General features: G+C 45.5%; 1 protein-coding gene across 1 annotated transcript in view; it reads left to right on the top strand.

The window, feature by feature from the left end:
• LOC138249318 (transient receptor potential cation channel subfamily M member 2-like) overlaps positions 1-19,705 on the top strand; it is a 369,646-nt gene that overhangs the window by 287,167 nt on the left and 62,774 nt on the right. Inside the window, exon 22 of the mRNA XM_069203277.1 lies at positions 2,782-2,889. Within this exon, the coding sequence (XP_069059378.1) occupies positions 2,782-2,889 (108 nt within the window). The remainder of the gene's footprint in view (positions 1-2,781; positions 2,890-19,705) is intronic.

Here is a 19,705-nt window from a genome sequence, read left to right as displayed (position 1 = left end):
CCAGCGTGACCAGATATTCACAGAGATGCTTGTGTGTGACGTCCTTTTGAGGGTCCTGGTGGTGGATACCATCTTTCGAGCCCTGTAAGAAAGTACAGAAGCACATCACTATGCTGCTCCAGTTACCAAGGGTGACTATCAAAATGTACCCAGGAAAAGCTCGGACATTTCTTTGTGTTATTTAATTTACAAAAATCACATTTTATTATCAAGGAAATCAATAAATCAGCCGAAATTCGAAAAATCACAAAGCCTCTGAAGCCGTATTTCCACCCATTCCTCTCACAGTGCTTTATGCTTTTTTTGCACTATTTTACTTAAAGCTTTAAAATTCAATATTTCTGGACATACTAATTGGATTTTTGTTGTTTTGGTCTTGTTTTATTGATCAAATTAAGCTCTATTGTTCTAACCAAGTGTGGCCCCACATGCCGTGATAATGCTAGAGTAACGTAAGGCAGCGCAAAACGCTGTATTGAATTACTCTGCCCGAGGGAAGCATACCACGGGTGTTCCCACGCATCCACCCATGGATTTTGGAGCACTCCCAGATTCTCCATTAGTGAAAAACCTGGGAATGCGTCAAAATGCTGCGCCTCCCCAGGGGAAGCGTACAGCGGAGAATTATCTTTATTTTTACTCGTTTTTTCCTCTTTCTACGTGTGCTGCCGAAAGAGGAAAATGCCCCTGAGGATTATTTTTCTATAGGAAGGTGTCCCTTCCTGCACAAAAACAATCCTGCCTACAATGTAGGCACTCCTGTACCACAGCGCATTGGCACCTGCACTGGTAGTAGGCAGCCAAGTAAAGGGCAGGAATGCACCACATAGTGTGAAATAAAGTGCATCCCTCTCCTTTCCCTTTCACGTAGTGCAGTGTAGTAAGGTGGCTTGATGCGTTGCGCAGCGTGAAAGTTTGATCAATCTGGCCCGGTATTCTTAGGTTTAGAAGCTATTAAATCAGGATGCAGATACTAAAACTGACTTATGGTTCCCAGAAGAAGCATGCTGTTCACTCCTCACACTGTGATCCTGCACCTGTTAATCAGTAGTTTAGCATAGTAAATGCTGCGTCCACTGACCATATGTCTGTGCCATACAGAGCAGGTGGTTTTATAAGGAACTTTCTCTTTTTATAAAGTGATATTGAGTGATATTATGCTGATTGTTGACTTCCGAATTGTACACCCCACAGAATCTCCTTGAGCAAGCCTTGGACTGCTCTCCTCACTTTCACACTGAATTGGTCGCCATATGTTGAATTGAGAAGCCGGTCTGATGCTCTGACCCCTGAACTTCCACTCATCTTTTCCCTAATTAAGTTTGGTTTACAATATTTATCCAGTTTACATCTGGCTATCGTCTCTTTTATATTTTTTTGGTTCATCATATTTAATTCTCTAAGGGCCAGATGTAGGAAATTCCTGAATTGCGACTCGCAAATTGCGAGTCAGAGAGACTCGCAATTTGCGAGTTGCAATTCAGGATGCAGGATGGTGTCCCTGACACCATCTGCGACTCGCAAGGGGGTCGCAAAGGCCCACCTCACTGATATTAATGAGGTGGGTCGCAATTTGCGACCCCCTTGCGACTCGCAGCACTCACAGGGATGGTGGCCTGCTGGAGACAGCAGACCACCATGTCTGTGACTGCTTTTAAATAAAGCACTTTTTTTTTTGTAATGCAGCCCGTTTTCCTTAAAGGAAAACGAGATGCATTACAAAATGAAAAAATGAAACGTTTCCGTTTCCTATGGACCACTGCCTGCTCTGAAAACATGTTTTCCATGCCATTCACAAAGGGGTGACACTGCTGGTAACTGTGATTGCTTTGCGACCGCGTTCGCGGTCACAAAGCTGCGACTCGCAATTAGGAAGGGGAACACCCCTTCCTAATTGCAAGTCGCAGTCCCGTTTTGTTAGTCGTAACCAGGTTACTGAGTCGCAAAAGGGGAATTGGGCATCGCGATGTGGGTTTTGTACGTCGCAAACAGCTAAATTTGCTGTTTGCGACGTGCAAAACCTTTCCTACATCTGGCCCTAATTTCCTTCATGAAAGAGTCTAGTGGTACACAGCAATGTAATATCCTGGTCATCGATTACCAATTGTTGTAAATCACTCTTCATGACCGAATTTTGCTTGAATGAATTGCTGAGGTTGCCGGACGTATTTTTAATCTAGCATGCTAAAAAAAAACGTCATTATGGATTTTATTCTGGAAACTGACTTTCCACTGACCATTGGCCTTGCTTGAATGAATTATGTTGCCTTAAGTAGTATTTATGCGTTTGTATATTCTTTCTTGAACCTCTGTCGACATTGTGCTTTGTTTGTAAACTGTCCAACACAAATTAAAAAAGTATATATAAAAGCTCATACACATGTGTCCTGTGAACTTTTTACAGCAGGCAGAACTTTTGCACCTAAATAGGTGTTGGTTCAAGTGTGCAGTTGAAACACTGCAATGCCCTGACACTCGGGGAGAGTGACTAGTTTCCTGGCCCTCGTGAGATGTCTCTGCCTCCCTTAGGCCTGAGGTCTTTAGTAACCCCTCTCCATCATTTTTCTGTAAGCCAGAGACCAAGGAGGCCAGTCCACACCTTACGTGAACCAGTGTTAGTGCTGTGTGAGAGTGTGGATGGCCTTGTATAAGTGAGCACATATAGTTAAAATGAGTAGGACTTGATGAGTGGAGGGTGCTCACCGCCATCTGCTTGTTTGAAGACGTGCTTTGTGACAACCTGGTGAAGTTAGGCACACGGCTCTTTTCTTACCTTTTTAGGGTGGACAAGGTGCTGACCCTGCTTGAGACTGATCATGAGGAGCCTTTGCGAACAGTGGACCGACGCCTGGCAGAGCTGGAGGACCAGGTGATGGCCCCTGTTTTAGAGTAAAGGTGTTTTGTCAAGCATCTGATCCATTGCCTTTTTGTTGCATAAATTAGATCTGCCCACAAAGGTCACAAATACGAGTTGTGATTTCAGTATATTAACACACCTCAGGCTGTGCAGCCATGACCACCTCACTGGAGTACCTTGTGAACTATCAAAGATCTAACAAACATAGACCTAACAAACACAGACTGATACATATATATATATTGACCTACCTTATGTCTATTCCAGCAATAATGTCAACATGCCCCTAAGCCCATTATCAAGGACTCATCCCCGGACATGATAAGGCCAGAGTAGTTGGGTCAAGTGCTTGCCGTTCTTCTGTGGTCCTCATCTCTCTTTGACCTTCCATCCTTGTTGCAAATGAAAACAAACTGATGGTGAAAAATTCTCAAATATATTTGTGCCAAATCCTTTTCACAGCCCCATGTGTTACATTTCTGCACAGGTGTGTCCATCTAAGGGCCTTCCTCCACACGTGGCATCACTCATCACCTCATACTCATTCTTTCACCTCAAAACACCCTAGGGACCTCCTTCGGTGTAGGTGGAGTGTACTGATACATTGCTTCTGGTGGACTGCATTACAGGTGTCCCAGTTGTCTGAAGGCTTGAACTGGATCATGGTGGCCATGGCAGAAAAGGGGTTTGGGTCTAAAGAAGTTCCTACGATTTCTCGTAAGCTGTGACTGCGTGCAAGAATCCTGATTATAAGGTAAGCACTCTAGTGGGGTTTTGGCTTTTGTGTTTGTTACTGCAAAGGCTCATGATTATACAACTGAATACTGACATACACACACGTGCTACAAGAACATTGAGGGCAGAATATCAAGGCGCAAAGATAAGCGCATGTCGGGAAGTATAGAATTATTATCCCTAACTCATATCTGTGTACCTTGAAGATATATGTACTGCTTAGGTGTGTAGATAATCTAGACTTACTTGCCTGTTGATATTTTTTCCCAATATTTTGCCCTCCATATAGTGTCCCATCGAGATTCTGGATTTGATATTCAGGCTCGTAGAGAATCCTGGTTTTGATTGAGTAAAAGAGGTGTAGGATTAGGGTGATGTGGGTCACAGGGCCTTCCGTACCGAGTTGGAAGGATGTGATGTCATAAATACAGGATGGCTGTGTGGGCTCCTGCACCGAATGTAAGAGAAGTAGTAAATGAAAAAATGCTGCTTGGGAGACTCCTGGGTGAGGGGTTGGGCTAAGGGGGATATTTGCTGCAGGGGCTCCTCTATGAAGAACAATATGGGGATGTGGCAATGGAGTCCACGAACAGCTCCTTAGTCACTCAAGAAAACGGGGTTTAGGTTTATAGACACCCACTGCTTGCAGGGGTCTTGGACTGTGTGAGGCAAGGGTAGGCTTGTGGGAGTATGATGTTGGGAGCGCTCCTGCACTGAGTGAATGGGAGGGATGTCAGATTATGGGAATTCGGACCTTGCTAGGGTCAATGTTAATCTAAGGGACTGATGCGAATGGGAGGCTTAGGTCCTCCTCAGCAGTGGTCCACTGGTCCTAAGTATTTTAATTCTTCATGATGATAAAAAGCAGATCTGAGGCTGGACGTACACATTAAGGAGCAAAGGTGTGAGAGCGCAGCCCATGTGTACCTACACAAGTGGCCTCATGTTTCTCCACAAAATCGGCGCCTAAGTTATCACCTGAGTGTGTCCCTCTCAAAGCATAAACTTTAAAGGCCATTTCATATTGACATCAGTATCAGTAAGTGTAATCATCTGTCACCATCATAGGAATGACTGCAGCACCAGGGCACTGACAGCAGGGTGACAGCCATCATAGCTGGATTACAGACCTGACTACTGGATTAAAGCACTAACAGCAGACTCACCTCCAATGTTAGCTCTAATTCTTCTTCTTCGTGTTTGGCAATGGGATTTTTGCTTGCACGCTTCTCTTGCTTGTGTGCACAACCGATGAGATATGCAACAAGGCATATCGAGCAACTACCACTTAATGGGAGATAACAAGCATTGGCAAAGCAGATAGGTCTGATTTACAAATGAAAGAGCCTCCTTAGTCACTGATGAGGTTAGTGTGAGAAGGTAGCCTCTTTCTAGCCTTGTTACCCCCACTTTTGGCCTGTTTGTGAGTGTATGTCAGGGTGTTTGTCACTGTTTTCACTGTCTCACTGGGATCCTGATAGCCAGGCCTCAGTGCTCATAGTGAAAACACTATGTTTTCAGTATGTTTGTTATGTGTCACTGGGATCCTGCTGGTCAGGACCCCAGTGCTCATAGGTTTGTGGCCTATATGTATGTGTCACTGGGACCCTGTCACACAGGGCCCCAGTGCTCATAGGGGTGCATGTATATGTTCCCTGTGTGGTGCCTAACTGTCTCACTGAGGCTCTGCTAACCAGAACCTCAGTGGTTATGCTCTCTCATTACTTTCAAATTGTCATTAACAGGCTAGTGACCAATTTTACCAATTTACATTGGCTTACTGGAACACCCTTATAATTCCCTAGTATATGGTACTGAGGTACCCAGGGTATTGGGGTTCCAGGAGATCCCTATGGGCTGCAGCATTTCTTTTGCCACCCATAGGGAGCTCTGACAATTCTTACACAGGCCTGCCACTACAGCCTGAGTGAAATAACGTCCACGTTATTTCACAGCCATTTTACACTGCACTTAAGTAACTTATAAGTCACCTATATGTCTAACCTTTACCTGGTAAAGGTTAGGTGCAAAGTTACTTAGTGTGAGGGCACCCTGGCACTAGCCAAGGTGCCCCCACATTGTTCAGAGCCAATTCACTGAACTTTGTGAGTGCGGGGACACCATTACACGCGTGCACTACATATAGGTCACTACCTATATGTAGCTTCACAATGGTAACTCCGAATATGGCCATGTAACATGTCTATGATCATGGAATTGCCCCCTCTATGCCATCCTGGCATTGTTGGTACAATTCCATGATCCCAGTGGTCTGTAGCACAGACCCTGGTACTGCCATACTGCCCTTCCTGGGGTTTCTCTGCAGCTGCTGCTGCTGCCAACCCCTCAGACAGGCAGCTGCCCTCCTGGGGTCCAGCCAGGCCTGGCCCAGGATGGCAGAACAAAGAACTTCCTCTGAGGGAGGGTGTGACACCCTCTCCCTTTGGAAAATGGTGTGAAGGCAGGGGAGGAGTAGCCTCCCCCAGCCTCTGGAAATGCTTTGTTGGGCACAGATGTGCCCAATTCTGCATAAGCCAGTCTACACCGGTTCAGGGACCCCTTAGCCCCTGCTCTGGCGCGAAACTGGACAAAGGAAAGGGGAGTGACCACTCCCCTGACCTGCACCTCCCCTGGGAGGTGTCCAGAGCTCCTCCAGTGTGCTCCAGACCTCTGCCATCTTGGAAACAGAGGTGCTGCTGGCACACTGGACTGCTCTGAGTGGCCAGTGCCACCAGGTGACGTCAGAGACTCCTTGTGATGGGCTCCTTCAGGTGTTGGTAGCCTTTCCTCTCTCCTAGGTAGCCAAACCCTCTTTTCTGGCTATTTAGGGTCTCTGTCTCTGGGGAAACTTCAGATAACGAATGCATGAGCTCAGCCGAGTTCCTCTGCATCTCCCTCTTCACCTTCTGATAAGGAATCGACCGCTGACCGCGCTGGAAGCCTGCAAACCTGCAACATAGTAGCAAAGACGACTACTGCAACTCTGTAACGCTGATCCTGCCGCCTTCTCGACTGTTTTCCTGCTTGTGCATGCTGTGGGGGTAGTCTGCCTCCTCTCTGCACCAGAATCTCCGAAGAAATCTCCCGTGGGTCGACGGAATCTTCCCCCTGCAACCGCAGGCACCAAAAAGCTGCATTACCGGTCCCTTGGGTCTCCTCTCAGCACGACAAGCGAGGTCCCTCGAATCCAGCGACACCGTCCAAGTGACCCCCACAGTCCAGTGACTCTTCAGCCCAAGTTTGGTGGAGGTAAGTCCTTGCCTCACCTCGCTGGGCTGCATTGCTGGGAACCGCGACTTTGCAAGCTTCTCCGGCCCCTGTGCACTTCCGGCGGAAATCCTGTGTGCACAGCCAAGCCTGGGTCCACGGCACTCTAACCTGCATTGCACGACTTTCTAAGTTGGTCTCCGGCGACGTGGGACTCCTTTGTGCAACTTCGGCGAGCACCGTTTCACGCATCCTCGTAGTGCCTGTTTCGGGCACTTCTCCGGGTGCTACCTGCTTCAGTGAGGGCTCTTTGTCTTGCTCGACGTCCCCTCTCTCTGCAGGTCCAATTTGCGACCTCCTGGTCCCTCCTGGGCCCCAGCAGCGTCCAAAAACGCCAAACGCACGATTTGCGTGTAGCAAGGCTTGTTGGCGTCCATCCGGCGGGAAAACACTTCTGCACGACTCTACAAGGCGTGGGGGATCCATCCTCCAAAGGGGAAGTCTCTAGCCCTTGTCGTTCCTGCAGTATTCACAGTTCTTCAGCCTAGTAAGAGCTTCTTTGCACCAACCGCTGGCATTTCTTGGGCATCTGCCCAGCTACGAGCTGCTTGTGACTTTTGGACTTGGTCCCCTTGTTCCACAGGTACCCTCAGACAGGAATCCATCGTTGTTGCATTGCTGATTTGTGTTTTCCTTGCATTCTCCCTCTAACACGACTATTTTGTCCTTAGGGGAACTTTGGTGCACTTTGCACTCACTTTTCAGGGTCTTGGGGAGGGTTATTTTTCTAACTCTCACTATTTTCTAATAGTCCCAGCGACCCTCTACAAGGTCACATAGGTTTGGGGTCCATTCGTGGTTCACATTCCACTTTTGGAGTATATGGTTTGTGTTGCCCCTATCCCTATGTTTCCCCATTGCATCCTATTGTAACTATACATTGTTTGCACTGTTTTCTAAGACTATACTGCATATTTTTGCTATTGTGTATATATATATTGTGTATATTTCCTATCCTCTCACTGAGGGTACACTCTAAGATACTTTGGCATATTGTCATAAAAATAAAGTACCTTTATTTTTAGTATAACTGTGTATTGTGTTTTCTTATGATATTGTGCATATGACACTAAGTGGTACTGTAGTAGCTTCACACGTCTCCTAGTTCAGCCTGAGCTGCTTTGCTAAGCTACCATTATCTATCAGCCTAAGCTGCTAGACACCCTATACACTAATAAGGGATAACTGGGCCTGGTGCAAGGTGCAAGTACCCCTTGGTACTCACTACAAGCCAGTCCAGCCTCCTACATTGGTTGTGCAGTGGTGGGATAAGTGCTTTGAGACTACTTACCACTCTTGTCATTGTACTTTTCATAAGAGAAAAATATACAAAACAAGGTCAGTGTATATACACATAGCCAAAAAGTTTTGCATTTCCTCTTTTCACTCTTTTCTAAGTGCTGAAAAGTACTTCTAAACTTTCAAAAAGTTCTTAAAAGTTTAAAAAGTTTTTTCTGTCTTTCCAAAAAGTTCTGAAAACTTTTTTCTCTTTGTCTATCACTTTAACTCTCTCTAAAAAATGTCTGGCACAGGCCAAAAAGTTGAACTGTCCAAACTGGCATATGATCACCTTAGCTGGAAAGGAGCAAGGAGTCTCTGCATAGAGAGAGGTTTGAGTGTAGGGAAGAATCCTTCTTTAGAACTGTTAATTAATATGCTTAGAGTACAGGATAAGGCCATAAGTGCCCAATCTGTAGAAAAAGTAGCTAATGGTTCTCAATCTGATCCAGGGACTCCCCCAGGAAAAGGTTCAGGAAAGAAACTTCTCAGCCTGCCCATTACTAGACAGTCTAGCATAGTTGGTACAGAGGTTGAATCACATCATACTGATGATGTGCTCTCACATTATACTGGTAGCCAAGCTGTTAGGGTGCCCTCTGTAAGGGACAGGTCTCCTTCTGTTCATTCCCATCATACCTCTGTATCTAGAAATGTCCCTCCCACCCACCCTGATGACAGATTGTTAGAAAGGGAGCTCAATAGATTGAGAGTGGAGCAAACCAGACTGAAGCTCAAGAAGCAACAGCTGGATTTGGATAGACAGTCTTTAGAAATAGAAAGGGAAAGACAGAAGATGGGTTTAGATACCCATGGTGGCAGCAGCAGTATTCCCCATAGTCATCCTGCAAAAGAGCATGATTCCAGGAATCTGCATAAGATAGTTCCCCCTTACAAGGAGGGGGATGACATTAACAAGTGGTTTGCTGCACTTGAGAGGGCCTGTGCTGTACAGGATGTCCCTCAAAAGCAGTGGGCTGCTATCCTATGGCTATCATTTAGTGGAAAAGGTAGGGATAGGCTCCTTACTGTGAAAGAAAATGATGCCAATAATTTTACAGTTCTTAAGAATGCACTCCTGGATGGTTATGGCTTAACCACTGAACAGTACAGGATAAAGTTCAGAGAGACCAAAAAGGAGTCTTCACAAGACTGGGTTGATTTCATTGACCAGGCAGTGAAGGCCTTGGAGGGGTGGTTACATGGCAGTAAAGTTACTGATTATGAAAGCCTGTATAACACAATCCTGAGAGAGCATATACTTAATAATTGTGTGTCTGATTTGTTGCACCAGTACCTGGTAGACTCTGATCTGACCTCTCCCCAAGAATTGGGAAAGAAGGCAGACAAATGGGTCAGAACAAGGGTGAACAGAAAAGTTCATACAGGGGGTGACAAAGATGGCAATAAGAAGAAAGATGGTGAAAAATCTCAAGATAAGCATGGGGATAAGGGTAAAACCAAAGATCCCACTTCAAATCTTAAACACTCTTCAGAGGGTGGGGATAAAACAAATTCTTCCTCTTCTTCCCAACCTGCACACATTAAAAAGCCTTGGTGCTTTGTGTGTAAAAATAGAGGCCATAGGCCAGGGGATAAGTCCTGTCCAGGTAAACCCCCTGAGCCTACCTCCACTAATACATCAAGCTCTAGTGCCCCTAGCAGTAGTGGTACTAGTGGTGGGACTGCTGGCAACAGTCAAGCAAAGGGTGTAGTTGGGTTCACTTATGGGTCCATAGTGGAAACTGATGTAATCAGTCCCAAGACAGTTTCTGTCACACCTAGTGGCATTGGCCTTGCCACACTGGCTGCTTGTCCCCTTACAATGGATAAGTACAGGCAGACAGTTTCAATAAATGGTGTTGAGGCCTTGGCCTACAGGGACACAGGTGCCAGTTTCACTTTGGTGACTGAAAACCTAGTGCCTCCTGAACAACACATCATTGGACAACAGTATAAGATTATTGATGTCCATAACTCCACTAAGTTTCTTCCCTTAGCTATAATTCAGTTTAGTTGGGGTGGAGTTACTGGCCCTAAGCAGGTGGTGGTATCACCTAGCTTACCTGTAGACTGTCTCTTAGGTAATGACCTAGAGGCCTCAGGTTGGGCTGATGTAGAGTTTTATGCCCATGCAGCCATGCTGGGCATCCCTGAGGAATTGTTCCCTCTCATTTCAAGTGAAATGAAAAAGCAAAGGAGAGAAGGCCTGAAAACTCAAGATCCCTCTCCATCAACAGGTAAAAAGGGTATCACAGTATCCCCTAACCACCCTACCATTCAGGATACTATTCCTGTGGTGGGAGAAACCTCTCCTGGGGTGGCACCTGTTCCAAGGGAATCATCAGCTGGCAAAGCTGGACTCCCTGAGGTGGAAGTACCTCTCTGTGGGATAACTAACATTGGTGAGAAAAACAGCACCATTGTAGTTAACATGGAGCATCCCTCCAACCCTCCCAGAGAAACTTTAGTGCAGAAACCCTGCACTACCTCACAACACTTAGGACAGCATCCCTGCCCTAGTGTGGAGCTGATAGGACAGCATCCCTGCCCTGCTCCAACCCAAGAGAAACAGCATCCCTGTTCTCTCTTCCAGCCATATGGACAAAGTTTTTGCCCAGCTATGGCTTTTCTGAGACAGCATCCATGTCTGGCATTTCCATCACTACAAATAGGTTCAGTGGACAATTCCCACTGCTCTAAACTAAAACTTACTGATAGAAACTCTGAAAATACATCTTCACATTGTTGGTTAGCTAAAAAACTTCAAACAGGGTGGTTTACATCCCCACAGGGAAGTAACCATATAGTGGATGATAAAGGGAGTAACCAGTCTATTGCAGAGCTACTCTCTACTTATCACCACTTAGACAATAAAGTCTCAACTGGCCAAGGTTAGCCTTATTGTCCTTCGTTTGGGGGGGGGTTGTGTGAGAAGGTAGCCTCTTTCTAGCCTTGTTACCCCCACTTTTGGCCTGTTTGTGAGTGTATGTCAGGGTGTTTGTCACTGTTTTCACTGTCTCACTGGGATCCTGATAGCCAGGCCTCAGTGCTCATAGTGAAAACACTATGTTTTCAGTATGTTTGTTATGTGTCACTGGGATCCTGCTGGTCAGGACCCCAGTGCTCATAGGTTTGTGGCCTATATGTATGTGTCACTGGGACCCTGTCACACAGGGCCCCAGTGCTCATAGGGGTGCATGTATATGTTCCCTGTGTGGTGCCTAACTGTCTCACTGAGGCTCTGCTAACCAGAACCTCAGTGGTTATGCTCTCTCATTACTTTCAAATTGTCATTAACAGGCTAGTGACCAATTTTACCAATTTACATTGGCTTACTGGAACACCCTTATAATTCCCTAGTATATGGTACTGAGGTACCCAGGGTATTGGGGTTCCAGGAGATCCCTATGGGCTGCAGCATTTCTTTTGCCACCCATAGGGAGCTCTGACAATTCTTACACAGGCCTGCCACTACAGCCTGAGTGAAATAACGTCCACGTTATTTCACAGCCATTTTACACTGCACTTAAGTAACTTATAAGTCACCTATATGTCTAACCTTTACCTGGTAAAGGTTAGGTGCAAAGTTACTTAGTGTGAGGGCACCCTGGCACTAGCCAAGGTGCCCCCACATTGTTCAGAGCCAATTCACTGAACTTTGTGAGTGCGGGGACACCATTACACGCGTGCACTACATATAGGTCACTACCTATATGTAGCTTCACAATGGTAACTCCGAATATGGCCATGTAACATGTCTATGATCATGGAATTGCCCCCTCTATGCCATCCTGGCATTGTTGGTACAATTCCATGATCCCAGTGGTCTGTAGCACAGACCCTGGTACTGCCATACTGCCCTTCCTGGGGTTTCTCTGCAGCTGCTGCTGCTGCCAACCCCTCAGACAGGCAGCTGCCCTCCTGGGGTCCAGCCAGGCCTGGCCCAGGATGGCAGAACAAAGAACTTCCTCTGAGGGAGGGTGTGACACCCTCTCCCTTTGGAAAATGGTGTGAAGGCAGGGGAGGAGTAGCCTCCCCCAGCCTCTGGAAATGCTTTGTTGGGCACAGATGTGCCCAATTCTGCATAAGCCAGTCTACACCGGTTCAGGGACCCCTTAGCCCCTGCTCTGGCGCGAAACTGGACAAAGGAAAGGGGAGTGACCACTCCCCTGACCTGCACCTCCCCTGGGAGGTGTCCAGAGCTCCTCCAGTGTGCTCCAGACCTCTGCCATCTTGGAAACAGAGGTGCTGCTGGCACACTGGACTGCTCTGAGTGGCCAGTGCCACCAGGTGACGTCAGAGACTCCTTGTGATGGGCTCCTTCAGGTGTTGGTAGCCTTTCCTCTCTCCTAGGTAGCCAAACCCTCTTTTCTGGCTATTTAGGGTCTCTGTCTCTGGGGAAACTTCAGATAACGAATGCATGAGCTCAGCCGAGTTCCTCTGCATCTCCCTCTTCACCTTCTGATAAGGAATCGACCGCTGACCGCGCTGGAAGCCTGCAAACCTGCAACATAGTAGCAAAGACGACTACTGCAACTCTGTAACGCTGATCCTGCCGCCTTCTCGACTGTTTTCCTGCTTGTGCATGCTGTGGGGGTAGTCTGCCTCCTCTCTGCACCAGAATCTCCGAAGAAATCTCCCGTGGGTCGACGGAATCTTCCCCCTGCAACCGCAGGCACCAAAAAGCTGCATTACCGGTCCCTTGGGTCTCCTCTCAGCACGACGAGCGAGGTCCCTCGAATCCAGCGACACCGTCCAAGTGACCCCCACAGTCCAGTGACTCTTCAGCCCAAGTTTGGTGGAGGTAAGTCCTTGCCTCACCTCGCTGGGCTGCATTGCTGGGAACCGCGACTTTGCAAGCTTCTCCGGCCCCTGTGCACTTCCGGCGGAAATCCTGTGTGCACAGCCAAGCCTGGGTCCACGGCACTCTAACCTGCATTGCACGACTTTCTAAGTTGGTCTCCGGCGACGTGGGACTCCTTTGTGCAACTTCGGCGAGCACCGTTTCACGCATCCTCGTAGTGCCTGTTTCGGGCACTTCTCCGGGTGCTACCTGCTTCAGTGAGGGCTCTTTGTCTTGCTCGACGTCCCCTCTCTCTGCAGGTCCAATTTGCGACCTCCTGGTCCCTCCTGGGCCCCAGCAGCGTCCAAAAACGCCAAACGCACGATTTGCGTGTAGCAAGGCTTGTTGGCGTCCATCCGGCGGGAAAACACTTCTGCACGACTCTACAAGGCGTGGGGGATCCATCCTCCAAAGGGGAAGTCTCTAGCCCTTGTCGTTCCTGCAGTATTCACAGTTCTTCAGCCTAGTAAGAGCTTCTTTGCACCAACCGCTGGCATTTCTTGGGCATCTGCCCAGCTACGAGCTGCTTGTGACTTTTGGACTTGGTCCCCTTGTTCCACAGGTACCCTCAGACAGGAATCCATCGTTGTTGCATTGCTGATTTGTGTTTTCCTTGCATTCTCCCTCTAACACGACTATTTTGTCCTTAGGGGAACTTTGGTGCACTTTGCACTCACTTTTCAGGGTCTTGGGGAGGGTTATTTTTCTAACTCTCACTATTTTCTAATAGTCCCAGCGACCCTCTACAAGGTCACATAGGTTTGGGGTCCATTCGTGGTTCACATTCCACTTTTGGAGTATATGGTTTGTGTTGCCCCTATCCCTATGTTTCCCCATTGCATCCTATTGTAACTATACATTGTTTGCACTGTTTTCTAAGACTATACTGCATATTTTTGCTATTGTGTATATATATATTGTGTATATTTCCTATCCTCTCACTGAGGGTACACTCTAAGATACTTTGGCATATTGTCATAAAAATAAAGTACCTTTATTTTTAGTATAACTGTGTATTGTGTTTTCTTATGATATTGTGCATATGACACTAAGTGGTACTGTAGTAGCTTCACACGTCTCCTAGTTCAGCCTGAGCTGCTTTGCTAAGCTACCATTATCTATCAGCCTAAGCTGCTAGACACCCTATACACTAATAAGGGATAACTGGGCCTGGTGCAAGGTGCAAGTACCCCTTGGTACTCACTACAAGCCAGTCCAGCCTCCTACAGTTAGGCACTGATGGGTCATCATACATGCACTTTGTCCTCATTCTTGCACTCATGCATTCATTCATCACTGACGCATTCTTGCATTAACTCACTTACTTAACCATAATAAAATGCTTGGATAAACTCGACCATATGTGCAAGATAAATATAAAGAATAAAAATAGAAAAAAGAATACATGTGGTTGCCTAAAAACGGACGGGAGATACTTGCAATAACACAATTGAACAAAGCAGCAGGTGGCTGTCTTGAAAAAATACTGTAGGTAGGGTATTCGTTTCTATTCCCAGCTGGGTGACACATTTATGTCCGAAATGTTGGCCATCTTGCAGTGGTAAAAAGCTTGATACCCTCTGGACATTATCATTATGTGATGATTAGCTAGGTGCAGCAGCTGTGGGGACTGTGGAACACTACAGATAAAGTGAGCACAAGCAAGCCGTTTGTTATGTTATGCATATTTCTAGGGCAAGCAAGCAAGGGAGGGTATCTGGCACCAGTGAAGGAGGAGTTCTAGTCGGTCTGGGAGCCTACTGCAAGAGACAGGTTTTCATCTTCCTCTGGAATCCAGGGACGGAGATTCCAGCTCTGATGTGGAAGGGGAATTCATTCTAGGCTTTAGGGGAAACCTATGAGAAAGTGTGCCCTCCAGTTTAGGCCGGTCAAATGTAGGAGATGTGGACAAACAGTAGAGTAGCTGAGTGGGGGGGTCATTAGGCGGGGAGAAACAGGGTGCAGTTGTTGAGGTAGGCTGGGCCTTGTTTGTGAAGAGCTTCATAGGTGTGTGTGAGGAGTTTGAAAAGAGAGCGCTTGTGGACTTCGAGCCAGTGGAAGCCTTAGAGGTGTTTGGATATAAGAGTGCGGTGGGGTAGGTTCAGTGTGAGCTTTGCAGCAATGTTCTGTATTACTTGGAGTCGGCTGGTGAGTTGGGTTAAGTTTCCAATGTAGAATGTGTGGCTGTAGTCAAGGCTGCTAGTAGCAAGGGAAGAAACTACAACTCGCAGCCTAAAGTTACTTTAGGGCACAAGTTATAGTTTTGTCTGGTAAGTATAACTATAGCTGAAGTTCTATGGTTTTGTGTGTGTAAAATCTGAACCTAACTACAATGTCCCTCTAACCTTTGTTTTTTTATGAATTTCTATGATTTTTAATTTCTATTTCCTAACTATAGTAGCATTGTAACCTCAGGTTATTTCTTTGAGTTTCTAAGTTTTTTTAATGTAAAGTAATATTGAATTACCATACATTACCATATGTGAACCCAACCGCTGCTGTGCACAGACTTCAACCATATGCTGCAGGTGTTGGCTGCAGGGAGTGCCATGCGGCTGGCCCGGCAGCCAACCCCCTCTCCTGCGGCATTCAGCCAACACTACGCCGTGCACAGCTTTTGGCTGTGCCCTGCAGGGGTTTGGCCTGCAGCCAATCCGTGCATGGCGAAGGGTTGGTGAGTGAGTGTGAGTGGGTGTATTTTTTTTTCTTCACTGGGGTTCAGACCCCCAGATCCATTGCATATATACACGGGGGCATGCTCTTTAACGGCGCCTGGCTGGGTCTCTTGTACACTGTACCATGCATCCCTCTAGTTTATCTTCACTGTCTTTTCTTTATCAGTGTGTGCATTACACCTTATTATTATGTAATTTGTAGTCTTCTCTTAGAGGTGGTTGGGCCTTGAAATCCTACATTACAAGGCACAGCGGCATAGCATGTCACTTGAAGCTGACACTGCGGAATTTCATGTGGACATTTACTGTCGGGCAAAGCTGCCACCCCTGCCTCTTCTGGATAGATTCATGTGGACTTCCCAAAAATAGGCTGTCTTCTCATTTGCTGCCTAATTCTCCTCTCCACTACATTGTCATGGGGGTCATAAACGCCATCAATTAAGTGGAGCAGTAAATGTAATTAACATTAAGAAAAACAAAAGGTAATTTACTAAACTATAACATGTTATTCATGCTATGCCAGCGCTGTGGCACTCTCCTTAGGGGCCATTAATCAGCTCAGTGACACAAGAACACCATTTAACCGTAAGATGAAATGACCCACAGCAAATGTCAGGGATGCCCAAGCTATATTACACCACAACATTGTGCCATTCAGACAATCTAATTACTGAAATCTACTGTGCTTCAGATGTTGTAATTCACTGCCGGCAAGATAACTGGTGCCTGGTGGCCAGCTGCAGGAAATAAAGAAAAGAATGTGATATGAAATCAAAATGTCATTTTTTACACTGATAGGCCTTAGATGAAGAGTGTGTTGGTCTACACATACCCTTTTCTCAAATATTTTGCAGCACTTTGAGATGCTTTGAGTGACATTCCATAACCATCCATTGCATTTCAGGCAAAGGGATTTAGTTCTTGTGGACCAGTTCAGATAAAACAGTCCTTTGCATAGATAAAAGAAAGATGTCACTTCAGCGGGAAGCAATTGAAGGAGGCTGGAATAAAGTGATAGCACTAGACACTGCAACCCAGAGGTTGTAAAATCACGATTAGGTGGTCACCAATCAAAATCTCAGACCCACTAATGAAGTCTTTAACGTTATTAATGTGCAATGATCACGCGGTCCCATGCTTGTTTCTTAAAATTGTGCAAATGGTCCACAGATTCTCCATGAATTCTTGGCAAAATTGAAAAATAAAAATGTTTTTGACCCTGGCAGGGCCCTTGTGGGACCCCACCACAAGGCCTAGGGGGACAGGGTATTCCTACCCTTCCCCCTTCTATTTTTTATACTTTTTTCTTGGGACTTGGTTAAGTCCAATTCCGAAGATGGCTGCCAACACTTCCTGGTTGAAGTTTTAGCAACCAATCACATCTCACCATGTAATCTGTTGGATTTGCGGACCCTCTGCGTCCCTAGATTTCTACATTTGTTTTCCTTCAATTACTCCAAAACTACTGAACAGATTTGCACCAAATTACAAAATACACTCTTTCTGTACCAAGATCTAGCTTTCAACTAAACTTGGTGTAAATCCATTCAGCGGTTGGGCCTGTAGTCATGTCTAAACTCCCTATGGGAAATTGCATGGGGAAAACACATTTTGGGACCACCCCTTTTTCTCTGACCCATCTTGACGAATCAACTCAAAACTTTCAAAACAGCAGCTGAAATGAGTGGCAAACTGGTTTTCAATTTTTTTTGAAGATTCATCAAATGGTGCCAAACTTATTAGCAAAACAAAAAATGCTTAGTCATTGGAAAGTAGGGTCCTGATTTAGATATTGGCGGACAAGTAACTTTGTCACAATGGTGAAGATATCCCTTCTGCCTAAATCTTTATCCAGTAGGATATAATGTAATTTAGATTTTGGCGGACGGGCTTTCATTTACCGTTGTGATGGAGTAACCCGTCCCCCAATATCTAAATCAGGCCCTATGGCCTACCTATAATTACCTACTTGTGACCAGTTATAGTTAGGACTGGGTGAATTTCAGTGTTTCTTTTAATTTATATTGTTATGTTTTAACTAACATTTTCACATATCTATAACATCACTTTAATCTTAGTTTTTTCAGTGATCTTATAACTTTAAAAAAATGTAAAGTAAGCTCTTATTATACCTAAATTTAATGTCAATTTAACCTTTGATATTTTAAGTGAATTTCTGCAGTTTGGTAACATACAGTGAGATTTCATTATCATATGTAACTATGTCAACCTCCACTGCGGATGTCTTTTGGTCTTGTGTGGAGTGGTGTTGGCCATAAGTCTTGGCAGGTGGCATGGCCCTGCGCCTAAACCCCTGTATGTGTCCAACCTCTCTGCAAACAGCGTTTGGCCATGCCTGTGCTCGACTGGACTCTCGCAAAAGTTTTCGATCTCAAGGGACTCTTGCGAGAGTCACTTGGGAGCTAGTGCGTCCTTCTGTGCTCCTGCAATACACTTGTGAGCGCAGGTAGCGATACTGGATCCACAGAGGCTCCTGCAAGATTGCAGCACCCTAAAAAACATTTGTTTGCAAATGTAACCCCAGGGGGGTCCAAGGGCTAGGGAATCAGGGTTCACCTACCTCACCCCCTTATATCCTGATGTTCCCAGATGGAAAAAAGCCCTTGTAGTCATTATTTGAAGTTGCATGCCCGCTGGAATCTCACAGTATTGTCTCCTACACAACTGTCCACATATCTATACATTTTGAACCCAGATTTCTTATGAAACTACTGAGCAGATTTACACCAAATCACAAAATCCCCACTGTTTGGGTAAAGATCTAGTTTTCTACCAAATCTGGTGTCATTTGGTTCAGCCAATTTGACTGTTGCTCTTTCTAAAATCACCTATGCAAGTTGTATAAGGAAACTGAGGTTTGGGCCCAACTTAATCTTGCCCCCCTGATTGATGGATCACCCCAAAACCTTCAAAGAGCTAAGGTGGATCAACTTTTTTTTGGAAAGTTTCTTTAAGATTCAAACAGCCCCAGACTTAATAGCGAAGTTGCTATCTATCAATCATTTCGCTTGGCCACGCCCAGATATCTATATATTTTAAATTTGGTGTAATTCCATTCAGCCATTTTTTCTACATCACTGTCTAAAATTCCCTAGGGAAATTGCATGGGGAAATTTTGTTTTAGGACCACACCCCTTTTTTCTTGGCTTCCAAAACCCCGAAACGTTATATAATATAATAATGAACCCTATTGGTTTAGTTTCCAGTTAGGATATCAAAAACATCAAGCATAGTTTGTTCAGAATGTTAGAATGGGCCCCTTCTGTAAGGAAAGCGCTTCCTGGTCCATATTAGCTGGGTATACACCATATTCTGACTTAGCAAATCTGATATGTATGCATGTGTGTGTTGTGTGTGCATGTGCACATGGTGGGTGGGTGTGTATTCTTTTAATTAAGGATATTTTTTATCCTATTGTAGATCCTGGCAAACAGATAAGCCTCTCAAGCCTTCCAAAAAGGTTTTAGTAAGAATTATTGTAGTGCACACCTTTTACCAGTAAGGCTTTTCTAAGGGAGCAATCAACAACAACATCCCTGCCTAATAACTGTAATCTGAGAGTGTTCATGTAACAAACTATGCCTGTAGGATTTAACAAGGTTCAGTAACAGTACACCTTTAAAAGATTATCACTTTAATAGGTATGCATCATACTAGATAAATCAGATCTACTGCCTTTGTTAGCACTTTCATAAGAGACTTATCAGACCCATGGCATTTGAAATAACTTTACCCAGTGAACCAATCAGGCCTATAGTATTTGTCATTTGCTCGCCCCCTTAATTGAGTCAGTCCAACTGTATTGAGCATAAGCTACCTACTAGGCAACCATCAGGTATACTGCACTAACATTACAAGTATGCACAAAATTATAGTTGTCTAAAATTATAAAATCCCCTCTAAGATGGCCTGACAATATAACACTGTAAATCTCCTATCCCAACGGTTTTTCAAGTGAGTCAACAGTGCCAAACCCCTTGAAAGCTATGAAAATTCGGGTGATTCCATGTAACTAAATGCTACATG

The sequence above is a fragment of the Pleurodeles waltl genome, chromosome 8, assembly GCF_031143425.1.
Source record: "Pleurodeles waltl isolate 20211129_DDA chromosome 8, aPleWal1.hap1.20221129, whole genome shotgun sequence".
NCBI lineage: Eukaryota > Metazoa > Chordata > Amphibia > Caudata > Salamandridae > Pleurodeles > Pleurodeles waltl.
Note: the sequence above shows the minus strand (reverse complement) of the source record. Positions and strands in the feature narration are given on the sequence as shown.